Source organism: Leuciscus leuciscus (assembly GCF_965113295.1).
Source record: "Leuciscus leuciscus genome assembly, chromosome: 18".
Taxonomy (NCBI): Eukaryota; Metazoa; Chordata; class Actinopteri; order Cypriniformes; family Leuciscidae; genus Leuciscus; species Leuciscus leuciscus.
The window spans coordinates 19,712,083-19,735,138 of record NC_138742.1 but is presented as its reverse complement, the minus strand read 5'-3'; the positions used below and the strand labels follow the sequence as shown (position 1 = coordinate 19,735,138).

At 37.5% G+C, this 23,056-nt stretch overlaps 1 protein-coding gene and 1 long non-coding RNA gene across 3 annotated transcripts in view; one reads left to right on the top strand and one right to left on the bottom strand.

Annotated features, from left to right (window-relative positions):
* LOC309480362 overlaps positions 1 to 7,525 on the top strand; it is a 133,429-nt gene extending 125,904 nt beyond the window's left edge. Inside the window, exon 3 of the long non-coding RNA XR_014199595.1 lies at positions 6,574 to 7,525. This is a non-coding gene — a long non-coding RNA (uncharacterized lncRNA). The remainder of the gene's footprint in view (positions 1 to 6,573) is intronic.
* An 8,799-nt stretch (positions 7,526 to 16,324) lies between these two features.
* Positions 16,325 to 23,056, bottom strand: part of tafa1a (TAFA chemokine like family member 1a) — a 46,357-nt gene continuing 39,625 nt past the window's right edge. Inside the window, exons 4-6 of one of the 2 annotated variants that reach the window (XM_082144793.1) lie at positions 22,445 to 22,569; positions 17,452 to 17,525; positions 16,325 to 17,191 (exon numbers count right to left, since the gene is read on the bottom strand). In XM_082144793.1, coding sequence (XP_082000919.1) covers positions 17,499 to 17,525; positions 22,445 to 22,569 — 152 coding nt within the window. In that variant the 3' untranslated portion in view covers positions 16,325 to 17,191; positions 17,452 to 17,498. The remainder of the gene's footprint in view (positions 17,192 to 17,451; positions 17,526 to 22,444; positions 22,570 to 23,056) is intronic. The other variant, XM_082144794.1, reaches the window with a different exon arrangement.

The following is a 23,056-nucleotide window of genomic DNA, read 5'->3' as shown; positions in this document are numbered from 1 at the left end:
TCACAGTTGGGCAGAGAAAAGGAGGCGAGAGGAGCACGTCATGCGATATCTGTGTACTATTGGGACAGTTCACCTAAAAATTTGTGGGGCGTTTACACAACACCGTTTTCAACTAAAAACACAACAACACCACACAACAACTGCGTTTTGGGGGCCTGAAAACGCTTTCAAAGGTTTCAAAGTGAAAGATCTTGAAAACGTTACCGTTGTCTTCGAGTAAACTACAAAAGCGTGATTCTGTGGAAACCGCGACAACTTGCGCATGCGTATAAGCGCCCGTGTCTCGTTTCAAAGGCTGCGTCCTTCGGAGGTCGCATTTGTCGTCATAAAGGATATTCTATTTCAGAAAAGTAACCAATATAAAATTGACCGTTATTCCTAGTTTAGAGAAACTTGTTGTAGCCTAATTTCTTTTCAATGTAGTGGTCATTGAAATGAAGCAGCGTTTTGGTGTGTGCACACCTTTAGTCGTTTTTGCGGATCTGTGTGAAAGGAGATCGTTTTGATAATGAATTTTCAGTTTTTAGTACATCGCTGTCCTGTAAGCTAAACACATCCAGATAGATTCCATCACCGTTCATCCTCATTTAGTTCCAAACTTAAATAACTTTCTGTCTTCCATCAAACAGAAAAGAAGATTTTTGGGTGGACTATCCCTTAAAGTATCCTTTTCATTGTGAAAAAATACACTTCAGGCATACGTTTACAAGTGAGCTTATTGTGGACATATACTTAAGTATACTAATATAACCTAGAATACTTAGTTGCGAACTGAATGCAAAGATTTTTGGACACTTAGCCTAATTGCAATCAAATAAAAATTTACTGTAAGGGGTATTACAGTCAAAGACCCAGAACTAGATATGATTAATGAAGACCCGAAGTCAGAATTATAATAAATTAAAGAAAAGATTTACTTAAGATAGTTTGCAGTTTCATAAGTCAGCTTCAAGACTCACACAGGAGTTCGTAGGCCGCCTCGCTTACAGTTACAAATATCACAGCAATTATACCCTTCACCAAGGTCTGAGCTACATCATTGCTTCAGGCTGAATGATTCTCATTGGCTAAGAAATAGATAAACATAGTAATTTTCCACACATGTACAGATCATAGCAGCGGACACTCAGACCATGAAGTTAGGCACGTCGTGACCTTCCAGTTGTCAGATTTGGGTTGCTGGGCGCCAACATGTCCAGAAAAACAACTTGGTCAATAGACTTTAATGACTCCTGTGACTTATAGTCGTCAGGGTACCCTAGAAAAACAGATGTATGTATTGACGCGTTGAAGACCTTTCTTAACAAAACAAAACAAAACAAAACATCTTTCCATATTTCATTTCTGGAAGCCGGGCTAAATAATCAAGCACTGTTACTGCATTCAGATATCAAATACAGACATTAGAGAATACATGAAAAGAACATTTCAGTAAAAACACTGATAACTTCTATAACAAAGTAAAATCTCACAAGCCTAGAGAAGTCATTCAACTCATGTGACATTTAGAGGAAATATATTGATGAATACCTTGATTATAATTACTTATTACATATACATTGAAGCAGCAGTTTATTCCAAAATCCACACCCTTCAGTATTATTAGTTTAAATTTATATTAAATGCAATTAGTTGAACCTAAGACAGTTTTTAGACCCACTTAAGGACTTAAGTCTATATATACAGTATGTAAGTTCATTATTACTTAATTTGTCTTTGCAATATGGTACTGTTGAATGTACTGAAATTCTTGGGGAACTAAAATATACTTTAATGTCATTTCTATTGAAACTTGTATGTCATGTATTTAAATATGTTTACCCTTGTAAAGATGACGTAATTTTGTATATTTAGAATAGGCCTATATAAACTTAACAAATGACACACTACAGTTTAAATTATAATTAAGTACTTTACATGTGCTTTAGTGAATACATCAAATAAGTATACTTTTTTAAAGCACAAAAATATTTCAAAATGCACTTTAAAGTAAAACTTTTCATTTGAAGCTATTACAAAGTGCACTTTTTAAAAGTGTTTAAGTGACATACTACTTAATCTAAGCATACTATACTGTATATAGACTTTTAAGATTTGAAGTACACTATAAGTGCACATTCAATACAATTAAGTGTACGTTTTTTTCAAAAGTGTTTATTTGGTGTAGAGACATGCTAACAGAGTTCTAGGTTAAATGTGCAATCAGTGAATGACAGTGTTATCATAACTGTACAGGTACTTGGCATAAGTACTGTAAGTGAGCAATGATGTGCACCATTTGTTTTGGGATTTGTCTGTCTGTATGTGAATTAGAAAGATGTATGAACTTCCGTACCTGCAGGGATCAAATCGATGCCCAGAAATGCATACTATGGAGTATATTTTTGCTTGCACATTAATCTTGCATATGGTATAGAGCAACACAGGCAAAACTGACTGGTGAATTGTTATCATCACACTGTCTTTTGTATAATTGGAAAAACTTCACATTTGCTGGGAAGTTGTTGTACAGTATGTGGGTTGACTGATCTAAGCCTTGAAAAGGACTCGAGAATGCCTCTAAATGTGCCACATTTATTGATAAACCTAATTAATGATGATTTTTATTGACTAAATATGGTTGCAATTGCACAATTGGTTACCAAATAAAAACAACAACTACACATCACGCAAGAAATGATAATTAAAATAGACTTAATTAAGGAGAGCCAAAGGTGATTTTTGTTATAATTGTGAAAGGTTTGGGGGTGTAGTAACCTCATTACCTCATGTTTGATTTTTAATTCACCGTCACCTTAAAATTGTGCATGCTTTAACTAGTCTCATGAAAACTACTCAGACTCTAGGACAGCTTGTTATTATTTTTGTCTGCTTGTCATGATCAAGTGTTATGGTGTGTGAATGTTAGTTGAGAGATACCTGACTTGTTTGTGTATCGGGGTGTGAGAGGAGGCTGTGAATTAAGTGACTCGAGAAGGTGAAAATGAAAGGTGAAAACAAGTCTTGAGTTTGCGTATAGTCTATCACCACAGCCTGTGCTTTTCTGATTTTCAGGTACACTGGTTTAAAAAGGAATAATTGTGTGGCTGGCATTTTTTTTTTAAAACAGAGCTGTGAGATTTGAACGGGTTGGTTTTGCTTTCTTGCTTGTCTTGTTCCTTAAACGTTTTTCAGATTTGGAAACAGTGCTTACCTCTGCTTTTCTTTGAATTATTCAGTGCTGTTTCTGGCTAATAAGACTAAGAGGTATAGTGGTACTGGAGATGTTTTAGTGCTTTACTGCATGCACATTGCCAAACAGCACACATGTTGACAGCTCCCTGACTCTGTGCTGGTCATTAATAATTGTGATTGAGAGCAGGGTTGTGTAAGAAGCTCCTGATGTCAGGTTAAATTAAAGTCAAAAAGAAGTGCTTCACCAAGAAAACAACAAGGGAGCTCATGTTGTGATCAGTGCTCGTGCTGAAGTTAAACGGAACAAGAGAGCAGCCATTGTTATTTTGTTGACTTTGATCATTTTTTTAATCTAAGATCGAAACTTAATTTTTATACATCCGTATTTCTTTTGAATCTGTCTGAGAGAGGAAAAAAATACCAGCAAGTTGTTTTCAAAGGGATCCAATTTGCAAGCTCATTCGCCATCCTTTTAAAGTGTTGTATAAATTACTTTTTGTAATGACATTGAGAGACTTTCAGAGCAGACCGAGAGCCTCACAGGAGCATTTTCAGACTTCCCAGACCTAGAATTGTCTCTCTGAGCAAATATCAGCCCAGTCAACGGCATTTCAGTGATGAGGACATCGCTGCTTTTATCCTTCAAAGCTCCAGCGGCTCCATTGTATCAGAAACTGCTTTGAATCATTAATAGCCTCATTTACTGAACCTCAAAGAGCTTAACAAGCAACCATCAGCATGTGTGATATGTTTTTACAACACTTTTGCTGAAGAATTAACTTTGCATTTGAATACCTTTGACCTTCCAAATAACACTGGAGGTCGGAAGTGGTAAAAGAACATGATGGAAAACTTGAAAAATGTGTGTATTAGTTTATGTGAAACACTACGGGAAAGTTGATATCCTGTGGTGTGACGTGCAACACTCTCCAACTGTTTTTAACAGCTTGTTTTTATTCTGTTATAATTATTATGCATGCTGTTTTTGAATATTTCAAAAATGTATTTCACCATTTAACTTGGAAGTAATGGAAGCAAAAAGGTGGAGAAAAATGTAGGAGTTATTATGTGACAAAATGTCACTTAGATGTGATTTTGATCTGTAAATTTTTTTTGGGCGTTTTATAATAAGCAATTAACTATTGGCAGAAGTACTGCGACATCCATATGAGGCCACAGTTGGATATATTGCTTTTATACAGTTGAGTAAACAAGACCCTGCCCCTTTGCCCCTTTGCCCCTTGGTGCCCAAAGTGCCCTTTTGTCAAGGCAAAATTTCTTCAAATTTTTTTGTAATTAAAGGCCCTTTTGTGGATGCCTGCCCAATCTAACTATTAGTAAAATTAATGAATTATAATTTAGCCGTAAATAAAATGACCCACATGATGACCTTTCACCTGACGAACTCGACGATTCCTCACGTCGCACGTTTTTTAAAAAATTTTTTATTTCGCGCGCACTACCAGAGGATATCTTCAATACCGCGGCTTGCTGGTAAGTGGTGTTTCATTCTCAGCGAAGTGATTCTGATGTTTGTTTACTTATTATTATCATTTTACAAGAACGACGCGAAGAGAGCATGCAGAGATGTTGTTTATATTGCTGTGTGTAGCCTGTAGAAGTAACGTTAGCTTGCTGTTTGAGGGAGAAAAGTTTCACGGGCGTCGAGGGGTCTGGTCTTTTTATGTTATTTGACTAAAAACTATTCATACTTTGAACTATTATTATTATTATTATTACAGTATTTATTTAAAAAACGTAGAGTGCCTTAAAAATAATTAAAAATAATTATCACAACACTGGTAAGGCTTATTTTTCCACCTGCAGCTCTTGGTGTGCAGCAGCTTCTGTGAGCGTCTCCCGGCCTCTTATTTTCTTGTAGCAGTCAGCCTGGGCAGAAGCTGCAGCTTTACAGCAGGTCAGTGTCAGTGAGCTAGTGAGCCAGTTCCAAACACTGTCAGCAATCTTTACATCTTGTCATGGTCACATAACAATTTTTTAATCAGCTAATATATCTCATATATGTTATATGTCTCATACAGAAGCACCTGAAGAAGTTGCAACTCAGCGGCTACAGCAGGACGCCTCCGAATGGTTAGTTTAAAATATTGTGTCTGGATACGGTAACGTTACTTTAGTTGGTTTATGTATGCTACCTGTTACATTTATCATGTTAGCTAATGGCCGGTTCAGATTACACGATTTTTTTGTCTTATGCGAAAGTCACTGTGTCAGATTACACGATTTTGACTCCTAAAATCGTGTCGTGTCGTGGACAAGAACCATGTCAGACTACACGTTTCTTCCAGACCAGTCATCGCGTGCCGTCTTTGAAGACGCGCGTGAAGGCAAAACTAGTAGCGCCTGACTTCCGGAAACGAACGTAAACAAACAATGGATGAAGCGGCGATTTTCGTATTGGCTGTCTTGTGTTCAGAAAAAGATTAAAAAAAGAAAGAAAACCCGACAATGGACACGTTCCTGGATTGCACGAAGAGGACAGTATGGACTGTCAATCCTTCAAAGAGAACTTGAGGTAAAATATGTTTAATCTGTAAAATCTAGTCTATGTACATGCATACACACACACACACTTAAACTCACTCACATAATACACACACATAAACTCATTCACACACACAGGGTTTTTCCTGGCTCAAAATGAGGTGGAGGTGGTAAAATCCTAATAATGTATTTTAATAATAAGGTCATTAAATTTTATTTTTCATAGATCATGGAAGAAATTTTTGTAAATTTTAAAGATAAATTAATTAATCTGGTGCACTTTGAGTCACCCGAATCCACTGTTAAAAATAAATAATCGATCCGCAAACCGCCCTTATTCTTTGATTTATATATCTGCATCTGATCATCACAATAAAATTATTCAAATTCTCAGTGTTAAGCATGATAATATGTTAACATATCACACTGAAGTTGGCTAATTAAAAATTAACATTTATTTAAAATAAAAGTTCTTCTTTTGGCAAAATTACAATTCCTTAATAGCCTTAACAGAGGCTTTACTCCCTTCAGACTTAAATTGTCAATGTTTCATTACATCACTGTTGGAAAACACTTTTTTAAAGGGCATTTTTCCCCTAATTTTATTAAATGTTTGCTCCATCTTTCATTTCAAATTCTTAAATTTGATTATTTGATTATTATTAAAATATATTAAAATAATAACACTATAGCTGTTACCAATCAAATTAAATAATTTACATTGAAAATTATAACTGTATATTAAATTAGATTATTTATATATTTTTGAATATACAAATAAGGAATGTTGAAAAGAATGATACTTTATGAAACTAAACCGCCAGTAGGAGGCGGCAGGCGACCGTCTTAATGAGCGAGTCATTGAGTAATTCATTCAAACGATTCGTTCAAAAGGCTGATTCATTCAGAATGAGGCAGTTTAAGAATAGGTAATTGAATCTTTGACTCAACCGATTCGTTCAAAACGCTGAATCATTCATTAATGAAACATGGCTGAGTGTTGCTGTGAGATGCGCTATGGTTCTTCTGTGATCTTTGTTTGGAACTATTTTCGCTGCTGAAACAGAACAAAAACAGTCATTGCGTCTAAAATGTAAGTGACTTAATTTTAATGATTTGTTTATTGAACTGTTATGATTATGAAATCAGTCTCGGTTTCAATCTTGATGGCATTCAGGAAAACAGCACTCTGGTCGTGTGTAACGTTAGCCAAGGCTATTGTTTTTTCTTAACTATAATATGTTATAAATAACATCGCAAGCCTCAACAGCGCAACTTTGTTACCGTTAGTAGCCTACATTAGGTAGGCCTATATTATTATCAACTATTAAATGAAATAAAACAGAATCATCCTCACGTTTTCGGTGATTATCTAGTTTTTTATTTATTTTTATATTAAAAATTGTTTTAATCAGGGCATTTGTCCGGATGGGCTACAATTCTCTCTCACTTTTCCCTTCAAAAAAAAAAAAAAAACGTGACCCGGACACAGTCTATGGTTATTGTCGAGTCCTGATATGTTTTCCTTGATTGGTTTTCCCTGAAGAGAATTACGTTGTTGAAAACGAAAGTAGAGTGACGCACGTTCATTAGCGCGATGAGAGTTCCGTGTCTTTATTAAACTCAAAACAAAATGATTTATCTGTCATCCACCCTCGATTAATTGGAATGGAATATTTTTATTACTTGGCCCACCCGACCCGCGGATTATCCGCGCACTGCGCGCAGCACTATACGGTTTGAGAATGGACACAAGCGGTCCGAGTTTTGTCGAGAGCCGGAGGCGGCACGAAATTTGACGAAGGCGGCCGCCTCATAATTCTCTATGCAGGAAAAACCCTGCACACACTCTTGCTCGCTCGCTCATTCACACACACTCACGCATTCTCACTCGTAACACACATACATAATCACACTCACACAAACAAGTTTATCTATTGAGAATGAGGACATACTCATAGGTAGCTTGCTGTCACGTGACGAGTTGAGCCCGTCCACCATTTTGGGAGGATACGCTATGGGTTGCCAGGGGCAACAGTGCAAGAGCAATACAGAGACGGAGCAGGAAAGACGGCTCGAGGAATTATAATAGAAATTACGAGAAAATTAAGAATAAATGGAGAAGAATGCGGCAAAAGAAAAGGGTCCTTACAGGGAGAAATTTACTACCAATGCCAAACAAAAATGATTTTTTTTTTTTACTTTTAAATTTTAAAATACGAAAAAACTGTAATACATGGCTCCTACGGTTTCCATGACAATCGTGTGAGACACTGGAGCAGTTTTTTAAACAGCAGTGTTTTCCAGGCATTCTAAAATAGTGCGACAACCTCCTCTACTATCAATACAAACAATGAACGGTGCTGGCGTGTATCCTCCCAAAATGGCGGAAAGGGGAGGATGACGCGGTCTCTGAGGGCGGGGCGCTGTGTCGTGACGACATCTCCTCATTCTCAATAGCGAAGAACAATTTAATGAATGATTAGTTAGCTTAATGCTAATTCCAGTCAGTTAACACAGTTAACCGGGTTGCTGAAGTACTTCTGCTATTTTTCGCCAGCATTTTTCTTTTTTAATTCTGTCATGGTACTCTCTCGATGAAACGTCATACAGGCAGGAGTACTGTTGCCACAGCGCCACGAACCTTTCCTCCATTTCATTTACATTTACATTTATTCATTTAGCTGACACTTTTATCCAAAGCGACTTACAATTGCTAATTATGTCAGAGGTCGCACGCCTCTGGAGCAACTAGGGGTTAAGTGTCTTGCTCAGGGACACATTGGTGTCTCACAGTGGATTCGAACCCGGGTCTCTCACACCAAAGGCATGTGTCTTATCCATTCTTTTTGTCGTGGTGTCGTGAAGCATCGCAGACGCAACGTAGGCTGTCGCCCGCTATGACACACTATACGAGATGAAACGATCGAATCTTGCGTCCCGACGCCCGTTGTCATATACGAATTCCCACGACACTCTAAGTCAAACGGATCGTGGCAAAATCGGGCTAAAAACGTGTAATCTGAACCGGCCATAACGCTAGCCTACGTTGTTGGCTTTTCATGTTGCTCTGATTTGCTATCGTTCTAAAGCTGTATTAGCATAGCATAGAAGATTCTATTAGCATAGAAGACTGTACTCTGGCTCATTTTTTAATGACAAAGTTCTCCATGTCCACGTATATTGAAGTCATGTTACACATACCCCATGATCTATTCCTGAAGATTTACCTCTACTCAACACCTGCTGTCCACTCTGTCACACACACACACACACACATATATATATATATATATATATATATATATATATATATATATATATATATATATATATAATCAGCTATAGACACTAACCAGTGCCACTATATTAGTCAGACCTCTGCCATTATTACATGAAGGAACTAAAAAAAGACTTTTGTGTTCATTTGTACATCCAAACATTGAGCAACTGTCATGCTTCGCTCGTTTGCAAGCCATGATATCTCTCGAGGAAAAAACAATATCGCGCTTGCACAGTCGTAGCTCATTTTCTCATGGGCCGCTAAAGTCTCTGGACGGGCAAAGCAAAGAAAGGGGAGGCAACCTTTCCCTGTATTACAACATATAGGGGAGATTCCAGATTGGCCCATCTGAGCTTTCATTTTCTCAAAGGCGGAGCAGGATACCCAGGGCTTGGTTTACACCTATCGCCATTTCTAGCCACTGGGGGACCATAGGCAGGTTAGGGGAACTCATGTTAATGTTAAAAAACCTCCAAAAGTGAAATTTTCATGCCATAGTAATAGGTGCACATAAATAATTTTTTAACTTTTAAACTTAAAATTGTCTTTTCTGTTCTGTTTCTTTTTCAAAACTGCATCACAGCATTTGCTGCCGTATCGATACAGAATTATTCCATATTGATATATTGCTGGATTGATATTTTGAGCACAGCCTATTTAAAGCCTTGTTCCATGTGACCCCTTTTATACTTTGAGCACCTGCCCCTCCAAAGGTCTCTGCACGGCCCTGAATAAGTTGCTTTTTAGACACAAGTTACTTTTTCTGTTTTACTCTGTCAAATCAGAATCATTTTGTCTTTCGACAATGGTGTACATTAATGTCTCAGTATTATTGAAGGAATCAATTAAGTAAATTATTCTGTGACTCAGTATGTGAAAAGAGTAGTATGTTCATAGAACAGTAGACAAAAACTACCCAGTTGACCTATTACTTCAAGATTCTGAGTTGAGCATTCAATGGACACTTTAATATGCTATGATGCCACAGGAGAGGAGTAGTGGTCACAGTTGGTCGCATGACAACGTGACACATGTAATACCGGATTACATTCATGCAACACCCATTTATACTATATAGAACATACTGGAAAAGAAGTATTGTACTATGAGAGTATTTGGTTTCAGACACAGCCAGGGGCGTAGCACAAGATCCTGGGCCCTATGCATAGGCAGTCCTGATGGGCCCCCATGTTCCTCAACCCCCGATAATTTGTCGTGTGTGCATGTCTACACACATTTCAAACCTCCTTTCCCAACATTCTCTAGCCTACTTTACTGTGGTTACTAAGGTTAAGGTTAAGCTTAAAATTATATTACAAATTTTTTTTGTATAACACCCAATGTAAGCTATAAAATTGCTAATTTTAGATATTATAGCCTATTAATTTAAAATTAAACAGGTTTCAATTTAGGCTATTATAATGATGTGTTTAATACAAACAGCATTGTTAGTGTACAGTTTATTTATTTAGCCTTTACCTCAGATTACATGTATAGCCTAACCAAATTATCATCTGAAAGTGTATGTTCTGCTCTTTCAATGGGTTGTCTCAGTTCATTTTTAGCACTAACGATCGCGGATATATTCAAGCAGTTTAGCACTATAGATGTTGTGTTCTAGTTTGTGCTCACCTTTCTTTGAAAAGAAGTCAGTTACCAATGTTTCCCCTCATTTTGTTTTCTTTCCTTCTCCTGTCTTTCATTTCTTTTTTTGGTGGCCTGATTTGGCTTTCTACAGCAGAAGTTTGCGCTCCACTAGATGCTCCACTAACTAACATAAACAAAATGCATGCAGATGGACTAAACCATTTGGCGCATTAGCAAGAGGTGGGACCAGTCAATCAATCAACCAAGTTATTCAGCCAATACACTAACTTTAAATTTCATCTTACATTCATTATGAAATTTAATTAGGAAATGAAAATATCCAGGTCAAATAAAATATATTCCAAGCTTTACAAGGGCCCTCTTTCCCCTTGGGGCCCTGGTAATCAGTACTGGTTTTACCCCCAGTTCGACGCCCCTGGACACAGCCACTCACTTGTTTAATTTCTGAAAGAATCTGTTTTTGAATCAAGTGGTTAAGTAAAATGATTCAATCACTCACTCATAAAGGCAGGAACTTGTTTATTTTCTAAATTAATCAGTCATTTGAATGAATTTGTTGAAATAACTATCCAATCATTCACTCATAAAAACAGTCATTAAAAAACAATTCGTTTTTTTGAAAAATGTAATGAATCATTCAGTGACTCACCCATCTCTAGCAAAGATGTACACTGCGGAAAGAAACACCGTAAACATCCCACCACTAATGCACAGAGTGACAGTTTGTCCCAGAGCGCACAAACACAAGCGGCTCGATACAAACATGTGGCCACTTACACACTGCATAAATTCGGTTCTTAGTTCATTTTTAGTGCTTGATCCGTTCAGTAGGCTACACACACGGTTCAGTAATTTATGGGATTGACAACCACATTCTACTACCGAATTAACTCCTGAAAAATGCAGGCAGTGACCATAGATATGTATGCCACATCAGACACATCATCACATCAGACACATCATCGCGTCCGCCAGCCATCTTGGAACTGCCAGTGTGTCGTCATTCACAATGAAAATCATTGCATACTTTCTGGTTGTAAAACAGCAGAGATTTGAATTCCATAAAAATGTGATAACGTTTCACAGGTGAGAATGTGTTGGTTTGTGTTTTTGTATAACTCATTACATTTGAACATTTTAATGTCATGTCAGCTGATGCCTTCATCTTGTTGTATTATGTTAGTTTAACAAAAACTGAACAACTAGTTGTTAATGACGTATTTAAATGCGCATCAGAGATGTAGCCGTGTGTGACGAGCAAGAAAACCACAGGGCAAGTGGTATGAGCTAGAGATGGGGAGTCGACTCCAAAAGAGTCGATTCCTCGACTCTCACTAGCCCTAGTGTCGGAATCGACTCCAGGTCAGGAATCGACTCCCAGTGTCGAGTGTTTTTTTCAAGTTCAACACAGCAACAGTTCATTATAACGAAAAGATTATAATGAATGTAAAGATACGGAAATTAAAATAAAAAGATAAAGAAATGAGAGGGAAAAAAAAGTAATGCCAGGAAGACAAAGAACAATAATGTATAGATAGTTTTTTTCTGTTGGGTCTGTTTTGCGGCTCAATCAATCATGATGTGGTTCAATACAGTCAATTGGTTGTGATTGGCACAAAACACTGCAGTAGGTTTTACGAACCAATCATGTACCAGTCCTCAGGGTGAGAGTGGGACATGCCCATAATTGGTAAGTGGTGGTTGATTGAGTGATACTGTTGAGTGATGACTGTTTTTAGAAAAATTAGACGTTTTCTACAGAAGAGCTTTGATATCTATAATTTCCAGGTAATGTAGGCTATGTAATCATGTAGGTTATCCCTAAATAAGACATTAAAAGACAAGTGCTGTGTAAATAAGAGTATAGTGTTTAGTGTTGTACTTCTGAAAACTGAAGGGAGTAAATTAAGTGTATAACAAAAACTATGTAATGCTTTGTGTGCTTGTCAATTCTTATATATGCATCCTTGTTTCCTTTCCTCTTACCTCCATCCCCTTAGGATGCGAGGATGGAACATTAACATTAGTGAAATGGCATGTAGCCTACTCACTCTATTATGAAGTTCATTTTCTATTATTAAATGACAAGTGCATTAAAAACTATTATTAAACAACAGTTATTATTGGTAATAATCAGTGGTGGAATGTAACGAAGAACAAATACTTCGTTACTTTACTTAAGTACATTTTTCACGTATCTGTACTTTACTTTAGTAGAATCAATAGTGCATACTTTTGACTTTTACTTCGTTACTTTTTGCAGCAATTATTATACTTTCTACTCTACTACATTTCTACAACGTTTCGTTACATTTTCGGATCAGTTTTTCCCCCTGCCAAAACAGGGATTGAAAAAAATCTCCATGTTTTCGGTGCTGACGAGTTGGTGGCGCTGCCAATAAAGCACCTAAAAGCTGTCACAAAGAACCGGCAAAAGCAATGAATATGTCAAATATAGCAAGGAGACATTTTAATTGTTTATTAATAAACAAGTGTTTTCTGTGTCGGCTGCAAAGATGAGGTTGACGATACTGATACGCGATCTTCGCAGTAGTGAACGCGCCAGAGAGAAATGCGCATTTCTTACGGATTACATAAGCAGAGCAGTCGGTTTTCTTTCGTTTTGAATTGTTCTGTTTAAAAGTACACATTTAAAGCTCTCTTAAGATATATTTATCAGGTCTGTGTGAGGCAAGTAGGATACCTTATATGCTGAGTTTTGGTTCATTTATGAGACGCGCTTCAGTTCACTCGCCGGCGCCTACGTGTCGTGATTATCTATTTTCTACTATATTTACTTATTTATTAAATCCTGGATGAAACATTGATTAAAATTAAGATACAATTAATACAAAACGAAATTCACTTTAAAAAAAAAGGCTTTGTGCTTTCTGTTTGAGGTCTCAGTGAAAGTTTTAAAGTCGCTTTCAGAGCGGTCATGTCCGTAACAGAGAACTGTCACGTCTTTTGTTTTTTCCTCATAAATGGGAACACGAAAAATAAAATAAAATCAATATTTTATGTTCTGTGGAGAGCCAACCCTTCTTCATCCGGTGGGTATTATTTTTGATTTGCGCAGTGTAATTCACAGAATTACAAAAAAATATTTTGCTACCTAAAAGTGAAAGATTTTTTGTGTCCCGTAACGCATGTGTAGCCTAGGCTATTTCCCATTAAATATAAAACGCATACTGATATTTTTCAATATGTATTAAATGCATTTTCTGAGAATTTATATTTCAAGTTTTTACTGCAAATGTCCCGTTTACAACGATATGGAATTGCCCAATATTAAATAATTTACCCTCAACTAGTTTTGTGGTGTAGGTCTACGTATTGTATAATGTTAACTTCAAAAAAGGTGTGTGTCGCGATTCTGCCTTCTCACACCGCGACACAGGTTCGTAGATCTGAGTGTAGCGATTTCGGATTCATATTGCATATTGTTACAGCCCTAATTATTAGAATATAGACATTAAGAGAATAAATTGTTATGCAAGTACTTTTACTTTTAATACTTAAAGTACATTTAAAATCAGGTAGGCTACTTTTTACTTTTTACTTAATAGGGTTTTCATTGTGGTACTTCTACTTTTACTAAAGTAAATATGTCTCTGGTTATTTGTACTTTTACTTAAGTACTGAGATTCAGTACTTCCTCCACCACTGGTAATAATATAACTAATATTTTTCAATGTTAAACAAAAAAAGTTAAAAAATAAAGTTAAACATGCTTAAGTTAAAGTTCATAGCTTCACTACATTAAAATTATATAAAATAATATACAAAATAAATTGATAAATACACTGTCTAAAACAAGTCTGCTTTTACAAGTTTAATGATTAATACTAACATATTGCTCACTTAAATATGATTTGAAGAAGCTGCGATGTGAAAAGGAGGGGGATTTATAAGGTTTAGTTGATTAAACATTTTAGTATAGGAAACATTTGTATCCTCGCTCTTGACTCCTCAGGAAGCCTCCTCGTTCCTCGCCCTCCTCCCGGTGGAATTAAAGAATTTAGATGTCCTACATGAGAGCGGAGCTCGAACGGTTTCAGGGTCGTAGGACATACGAGCGAGAAACGAGGAAGCATATTGAGACGCACCTTCTGAATCCTGACCCTATTTTAATTCAAAGTAAATGGAGTCGAGGAGTCGATTCCACCGACTCCAAAATTAGGAGTCGGGAGTCGGAGTCGACTCCAAAAAAACCGGAACCGAACACCCCTAGTATGAGCGTTGACTTTCATTTTGCCAGATCTTGCTAGAAAAAAAACAGCAAACAAGAACAAGCCCATAGTAAACCCAGATAAATCCAAATGGTTAATATTGAAAACATGACCAAAATATTGTGACCCACACCTGCCTACTTTATTAACTCTGTAAACTAGATCGCTTTATGACCCTGTTTACACCTGGTAGCCTATTAAGATGCGTTTTGGTTGATCGGATCACAAGTGGACAATTCTAAAAACAGATGTAAACGGTCTAAAAAGTTTGTGCACTTTCGACCACTTCCAGAGGTAGTCAACCACATTTGACCAGATTGCTTTCATAGTGTAGATGTTCATGTGGTCAAATGTGTTCGAACAACCACAAAATACCTCCTACTCTCCGCCTACTGACTTAAAGGTGCTCTAAGCGATTTTAAGCTTGACCCCTTAAAATCTATGCCCCTTCACTCCTGAAACCTTACAGTATGTTACCACAAGCACTAGCCAATAAAATTTTAGAACTAAAACTATTGTATAATGATATTTGTAGATGAGCTAATTTCCTTTCATTTATGTATCTTAATGGTAATACTATGATTCCTCTTTGTATTGTAAATCTTTTCTACAACACAAAGGAACTTTTTCCATTTGGCAAAAACCATGATTTGAAGACCTCTCCAACAAAAGCTCAGCCTGCAAGAGAAAATGCTGGTATTTGCTTAAGATTTCCATGTAGCCTATTAAGTTTTCCACTCTGATATTCTGGAGTCAACTGTTTGAAATTCCACTAAAGCTCCACTGAAGGTGAGGGCTAAAGTTCATCCTCTGCTGTCCCATGTGGAGGACTGTAAATGTAGTGATCTGTATTCACTCAGCCTGTAGTTAGAGCCTCCTTTCTGCATGCCGACAGCAACACCGAGGCTCTTATGTTCCCAGCTCCCTGCTTAAAATGCTAGAGCTACATATTCAGAGTGAGTGCGTGCTCTGGCCCTCAGCTGCTCCGAGCGGAGAGGACTATTTCTGAATGTAAACGACAGGTAAATGTCCCAGCGGGTGTCAGAATTTTCACAGTGTCCTTCAGTGCAGACTACCTGCCTACACATTCAAATACCCTCTCGACCCTCTTTTCTCCAGTCCATTCAAATGACCAGAACCCTTAATATACAGAATGGTCTTAGTAGGTCTTATACCATTTAATGAAGGTATATTTGAACAATGGGAAATGAATTTGATTCAGAATATTTAAATGTCATGGTATTTTATATGTGCATGCACCAGCATATTTCAATCAGGCTTCATTAACTTCAGTAATAAATCCACAGCTTTTATATATTGCTGTAGCCAAAGTGATGGTCTATTAGTTTTTCATTAAACATGTACATTTTGAGAACACTTCAGTTAAGCCTTGATGACTCAATTTGTCAAAATAGTACTGAAGCCCAAAAATAAAAATAGCATCTTTAACCAATCAAAAGAACCGTGAACAAGAACACGTAAACATGGCTGTTCCTTTGCACCTTCTCACCCATTATTTTCACATTTAAAGGTATAGCGGAGGATCTTTCCAAATTTTAGATAAGACCCGCCCTCTCCACTTTTTGAAAAGTTTGATTGATTCACCAGAATGATTGACAATTAGGAGGACCAATAGTTTAGACTACCCACCAGGAAGTAAAACATCCTCCGCTATACCTTTAAGCTATTGTTTATTGCAAATTAAATATAGTTGTAACATAATTCTCACCATTTTTTTTTATTCATTTTATTTATGAAAAACATTTCTTTCACCTATATTTACAACTTCCCATAAAATCATGCTAAGGACTTATTTGGTTTTAGTATCACACCATAATTCATTCAGAATTCTTAATCTGATATAATGTTCCAAGAAATGGAGGAACATCTCCGGCCGGATAGGATGGGATCAGTCATTCCATGTAGACATGCTCCTCTACATTTTGTTCATAGTCAATGCACAAAGTGTCTTTATTAAAGTTGCTTGAAGACGATCCCCTTCTGAAAATCCACATGAACAGGAAGCCAGTTTCACTACATACAGTAGGAGAATTAACATGTTCTTCCGGAGACATAGGAACATCCAAGAATTTTACAGTTGAAGATTATTTCAGGCAAGGTGTAGCTGGTTTGAGTGCACTCCACACACAAAGGGATACGAGTTTAATTATCCAGGACTCACTGAGAGGAAACAAATATTTGACAATTGTCAAACAAAACAATGAAAGAACCAGCAGTTCCACGCCCACAAAGATTATCTTAGAAAGTCTGGTGTCCGTGTTAGAGACAGATGGATTTATGAGAAAAGGGCTCCATGTCAAGTCATTAGACAAGTCTGTTGGTTTCGAGTTGGTAAAACTTAATTCAGCTTGTCGTCTTGGATATTTCCCTGAAAAAGTAAAGTAAATAAAAGATGGATGAGTAATATGAAAACAGTCTGAGAATGATTTTCATGTTCAAATAATTAGCAACATCATATCATGCAGAGATTATTTGTAATAACAACCAAATGTGATTGGAACTATTTTTTCACACATTTACCAATGTTCCCACACCTTTGAAATCCATAATTTGTTTTCTATTGATCATTTTATGTCTTCACTGAATCACCATGTTGAACAGGCAAAAAGGAGGAATAAAATCAAAAACCTTCGTAAAGTTTCTCCGTTATGAGCTTTCCAGTGACTCTATATCTGCTACAAGGATGTGTATGGGTGGGTATTCTGGAGAAAGAAAAAGAAAATAAGGGGGGGGGAAATCATACTGAGGCTGTCCACACTATTGCGTTTTTGTTTTAACATGGCGTTTTAAAATGAAAATGATCCTTGTCCATACTAGTGTAACCGGTTCTACTCAACCTGATCTGAGTGGGATTTGAACCGTGGTCTCCAGCGTGGTCGGCGGGCACTCTAACAAGGAGGCTAAAGACCGCAGCTTCTAGCATCAATTGCTAGAGCGCCTCTTGAGATCAGGGGAGTGAGGTTTACTCGCACAACTCTTACTGCCCTACAACAGTTACACTCACCCCCCCTAAACCTCACTCCCATCCGGGTCATGGCACCAAATGTAACCGGTCCTACTCAACCTGCTTCAAGCGGGATTCGAACCATAGTCTCCAGCGTGGTCGGCGGGTGCTCTAACAAGGAGGCTAAAGACCACAGCCTCTAGCATCAGTCACTAGGGCGCCTCTTGAGATCAGGGGAGTGAGGTTTACTCGCACAGCTCTAACTGGCCTATGACAGTTGCACTGGCGTTTCAATTGCATTTCAGAAAAGATCTCCATCCACACTACACGACCAAAAACGCATGTCACATGACCATTCATGCACACTGGGCATGCGAGTACAAGTGTAAACAGTTGCCAATTGCTCTAATAATAGCTTGCCTCTTGCACACGTAGGCAGCTGCAGTATTATAAAATGTGGAGTTTAACTGCACAATGGATGCTAAAGAAGACAACAAAGTCAGCAAAGCTTGAAGTTACATCTCATTGTTATTGTCAGGGCTGCCAATTCTCAACTTTCAAATGAGAATCACGCAATAGGCCTATTTCACAAAAATGGCCGCCGAGACCGGAAGTAGGGTAAACTCTTTTCCGGTGAAAGCGCTAGCAGTCGGAGAACAATGGCGGAGACTAAAAGCAGTCAGACCTGTTGCGCACCTTTATGTTTCCACTCGAAAAAGAAACAACCCTATTTATCGTTCCACAGCTTTCCTTGCAACGAAATATTGAAAAGGCGTTGGATTTGGGCTATACGAAGAGAGGAGGGGCCGACATTTACAGTCAGGAAAGGCAGCACTTTTTTGTATGATAAGCATTTCACGGAGGATGAAGTCCGTGTTAGAGAGTCCGGTCGTAATTATCTTACACCGCAGACCGTGCCTTCCCGATTTTCATGGAACAACTGGGGAGAAGTTAAATTACGCTAGACACGGACGGCAAAAAGAGGTGTCTGTTGTGTACATGAGGAAGCAGAAATGGAGTGCTGATTTTGTGGGTATAGATATAGTAAGTGTGAGCTTAGTCATCAAGTGTAATGCAATTTTAATGAATGGAACAGTGGGTTTTTTTCTAACTAAAGCTGCTGTTACTATTGATACTGAGACAAGTAATACATTAGAATTTATCTGGTTATCTGAAAACTGTCAACAAAACGGACAACATCTGATATATGTACTTTTGGCAAATACATGAATGACTGAGAGAAAACACGCTGTTCACAGTCCATTTTAAGAATGAATGGCGATTGTAGCCAGTGCCGGCCCGAGCCTTTTGGGGGCCCTAAGCAGAATTTGATTTGGGGGCCCCCTCCCACCACGCAGTCACCTGTGCTTGACGATTATTGACACAAATTTCACGCTATAATGTTACATTACAAATTAATACAATGAGGTTATGTATTAATACAAAAAAAATACTTAATAAAAAATAGATACTAAAAAAAGTTTTTAGTAACTCTTTGAAACTTCTGACAACAAACTGTCACAAAACAACATGACATCATGACTTTGCGTAAACATACACGCCACTTTCAAGTCAAGTGGCGTGTTATTTATACGCATTTATGAGCTATCCGCATGTATGTCCACGCCGAAACGAACCGTCATCTTCCGCGTGTATGTCTACGCCGTTAAACGTCAGAGTGATTCCGCGTGTATGTGTACGCCGTTAAATGTCCGAGCGAAACTGAGCAAAATATATATCTACATCTGGGGAGCAATATTTTTTTTCCTAGGATGGTAGGGGAACACTCATAAATGGTATTAACCCTAGTGACGGGTAGGTTTAGGGACGCGGTTGGGGTAGGTCATATATATTTATATATACAGTAGGCCTAATGTAACGTTAAGTCACGGCGTTGATAAACACGCTGAAAATCGATTATGCGTGTTGATAACACGCCAAAAATGGAAATACGAATTGGCGTGTCATACATACGCCATTTCATGAGATCAGTCTGCACAAAACATCAAAACAAATATTTGCAAAATATCCTCCAACGTTTTGCAACACTTTGCAGTTTGAATGATGTCTTGTATGAACATGACGGAGTATGTTTTTATGTTTCCACTGTTCGATCGCGCCCGTGCCTCACACACACACACACACAACACACACACACACACACACACACACACACATATTCCAGCATTGCAATCTTGACATCGCAGCCTGTTCGTTATAGCCGTAATAAAATATAATAATAAAATTGTCAACCTAACATATACAAATTACACTGCTCTGTTTAAATAAATAGTCAGTAGTACAATTCATACCATTCAGCGTAAGCATCGCTCCACTGTGATGTTTCCAAGCACATTTTTGCACGTGTGAAGAGGATTATTTTTTCCGTCGATATTGGAAAGTGAGTGAAGTACAAAGCCTATGATAAAGAATAGTTTACCATCCAAATCCATCGCGAATGTTGAAACATTTTGATTCTAATGAGAGAGATACGTGAGCCCAACGCCGCTTACTTTCACTTTCGCTTTCAATTATTTTGTTTTCGGCTTGTTTATAGTTATTTTATTCTTGTTCTGTTCTGAATATCATTACATTTAAAGGATAAATCATTGATCAAATAAAATTTTTGTGACATGGCTTAACATTACCATGACTGCGCACAAATTGTCTATGCACGCGAGGTTATGCTCATGACTCAAACACTGGCAGACACAGCAGCAGTTGTAGGCAGGTATATTGATCATGAAATCAGAATTTTCTTGTCTTGAATTATTAATCCTTTCATTCATCTATGTCACTTGTTTAAGTTAATTAGGCTAATATAAAAAATATATATATAAAAAAAAAACTCGATATGGGGCCCCCTGGTGGCGAGAGGGCCCCAAGCAGCCGCTTAGTTCGCTTATGCCTCGGGCCGGCCCTGATTGTAGTGGGCGGTCACGGTCGCCATTTTGTGAAATAGACCTATTGACCCTTTTCACACGCTCTCACGTCACATCTATTTTCTCACGCAGAGAAAAGAGGACACTGACACCGACTGACAAGACAGAGCAGGTTACTTTTGATATGAAGCAAATTCTCAGCTCTCAGATTCTGTCAATTTTATTACGAAATTCAAACAAATTCAAACCGCTTTGGCACTTGTAAATGTGACGTGACAGATTCTGTAGCACCTCAGTTCAAGCGCCATGTGAAGCGATCATATCTTACTCTTTACAACTAGTGAATAGTAAATAAACACGAATCAACAATATGTTGAAAGATCCAGTTAAACTTACCAAAATGTATATGCCTCATACTTAATATCGAGCAATCAGTATTTTTCAATAAAGGTCAATAAAACAGCTGGAGAACAATGTCACATAACGTTTACATTTACATCAGGATCAGGAAAGCCATTTTAAAGACCATAGCATGTTAGTTGGATAGACAAATTAGCTATAGAGAGGAGTATTTTGCTAAATATGTGCACTGTATTATATATTTATTATTATATATTATATTTGCATTATATTTAATTTAAGTTGTTATTTTTAACCTTCAATAATAATACCAGCCTACCGGGCTCTCTGTATGTTTACAGCATTAGGTGAGTTTTTTTTTTGTTTTTTTTTGTTTTTAAATGAATGTACCTAATATTTATCCAAATGAATCAAGATTGGAAAAAGTCTCAGTTTTGCTCCGTCTACACTGAAATGCAACCCCGGAATTTTCAAACTAAAACAGGGCCTGCAGCGTTTCCAAAAATCTCAGTTTTCAAGGGTCGAAACTACGGAGTAGTGTGGACACCAGGCGTTTAAAATGAAAACAAACTAGTGTAAGGTTACGTCTACAATAATCTTGATACATTTGAAAACGGCGTTTTCATTTTAAAACATTCCTTGTCCGCACTAGCGTTTTCAAGCGTTTTCCAAAAGTTGCTCATCCACATTGAAACATCTGAAAATGCTTAAAGCACCTTACTACGCATGCGTAAAACGTACTAAAAGTTCACAAGATTTACGAGAAATAAAGTTCTGTCATGACAACTCTCGGAGTGATTGACATGGTAATGGGTATGACAATGTTGTATGTTTGGTCTTGGCGGAATAGATCTGCTGCTGCTGCTTTTATTGCTGCTGCTGGGGTAGAGCAAGTACAGGACTTGCTACTGCCAATACATACACGACACGCTGCTGTGTTTGTTAATTGCAATGGTGGCAAATGAGTTTCCCCTTACAGGGATTAATAAAACTTTGTAATCTAATAGATATCTATGTGTCACGACTAAACATGCACCATCGTTTTCACATTCCTCCGTTTTCACAGTCCACACTGCAACGCGGAAACAATGTTTTCAAATTTATCCACTTGGGAGAGCGTTTTCCAAAAGCTCCGTCTTCGTTGACAAAAATTCCATCTCTATGTGGACGGAAGTCCAAATCAGAGATAAAGATGCATTTTCAAATGAAAACGTTTCAGTGTTCTTAATTAATCCCATCGGGACACGCTTTAAATTCTAAATGGCAATAAAACTTAAATAAAAATTACCATCGACCATATTGTTATTGGCTACCTGAACACAGTCGAATCACACCATGCAATCATATACTGCACCACTAAGAGTCATGAATTGTTCAGTAGCTTGAGTAATGTATGTAAAGTAACAAGGAATGCTTTCAGGTGTCTAAATCTCACCCTGGTGGTTTTGATCTTGTTTCCGGAGTAGCACATCCAGCCGGAGTTATCTGGTAGAGTCTTGCATTCCTCTCCCTCCAGACACGGCTCCATCTCACACCACCACTTCCCAATCACTATGGAGGCTGCAAGCAGATCATAATTGAGTTAGACTCTTACTCGCATCTGACTTAAAACAGGGTAAGGTTCCAGTCTCCATCCTCGACTGCTCCTTGACCATCTGACAAATAAAATGTACATGTTTACATGTCTAAGGATGCTTTTCTGACTGCACCACTCCAAATGTTTTAGGATAGATTTGAAGTATTTAGACTTTCAGCAATTTTTGCATGGTCTAAATTAAATTAAATTAATATTTCAACCAAAAATGAAAATTCTGTCATCGCATTCTCACCCTTGTGTTCCAAACCTGTATGATTTTCTTTCTTTTGTGGAACATAAAAGATGATATTTTGAGTTGTGTCCACACAATGGAAGTCAGTAGTATTCAAAATTGTTTGGTTACCAACATTTTTCAACATATATAACTATAAAAATGGATGGATGGATGGATGGATAGATGGATAAATGAATGTACACTCTTAGGAAAAAAAGTTAAAAAGGTTCTTGACT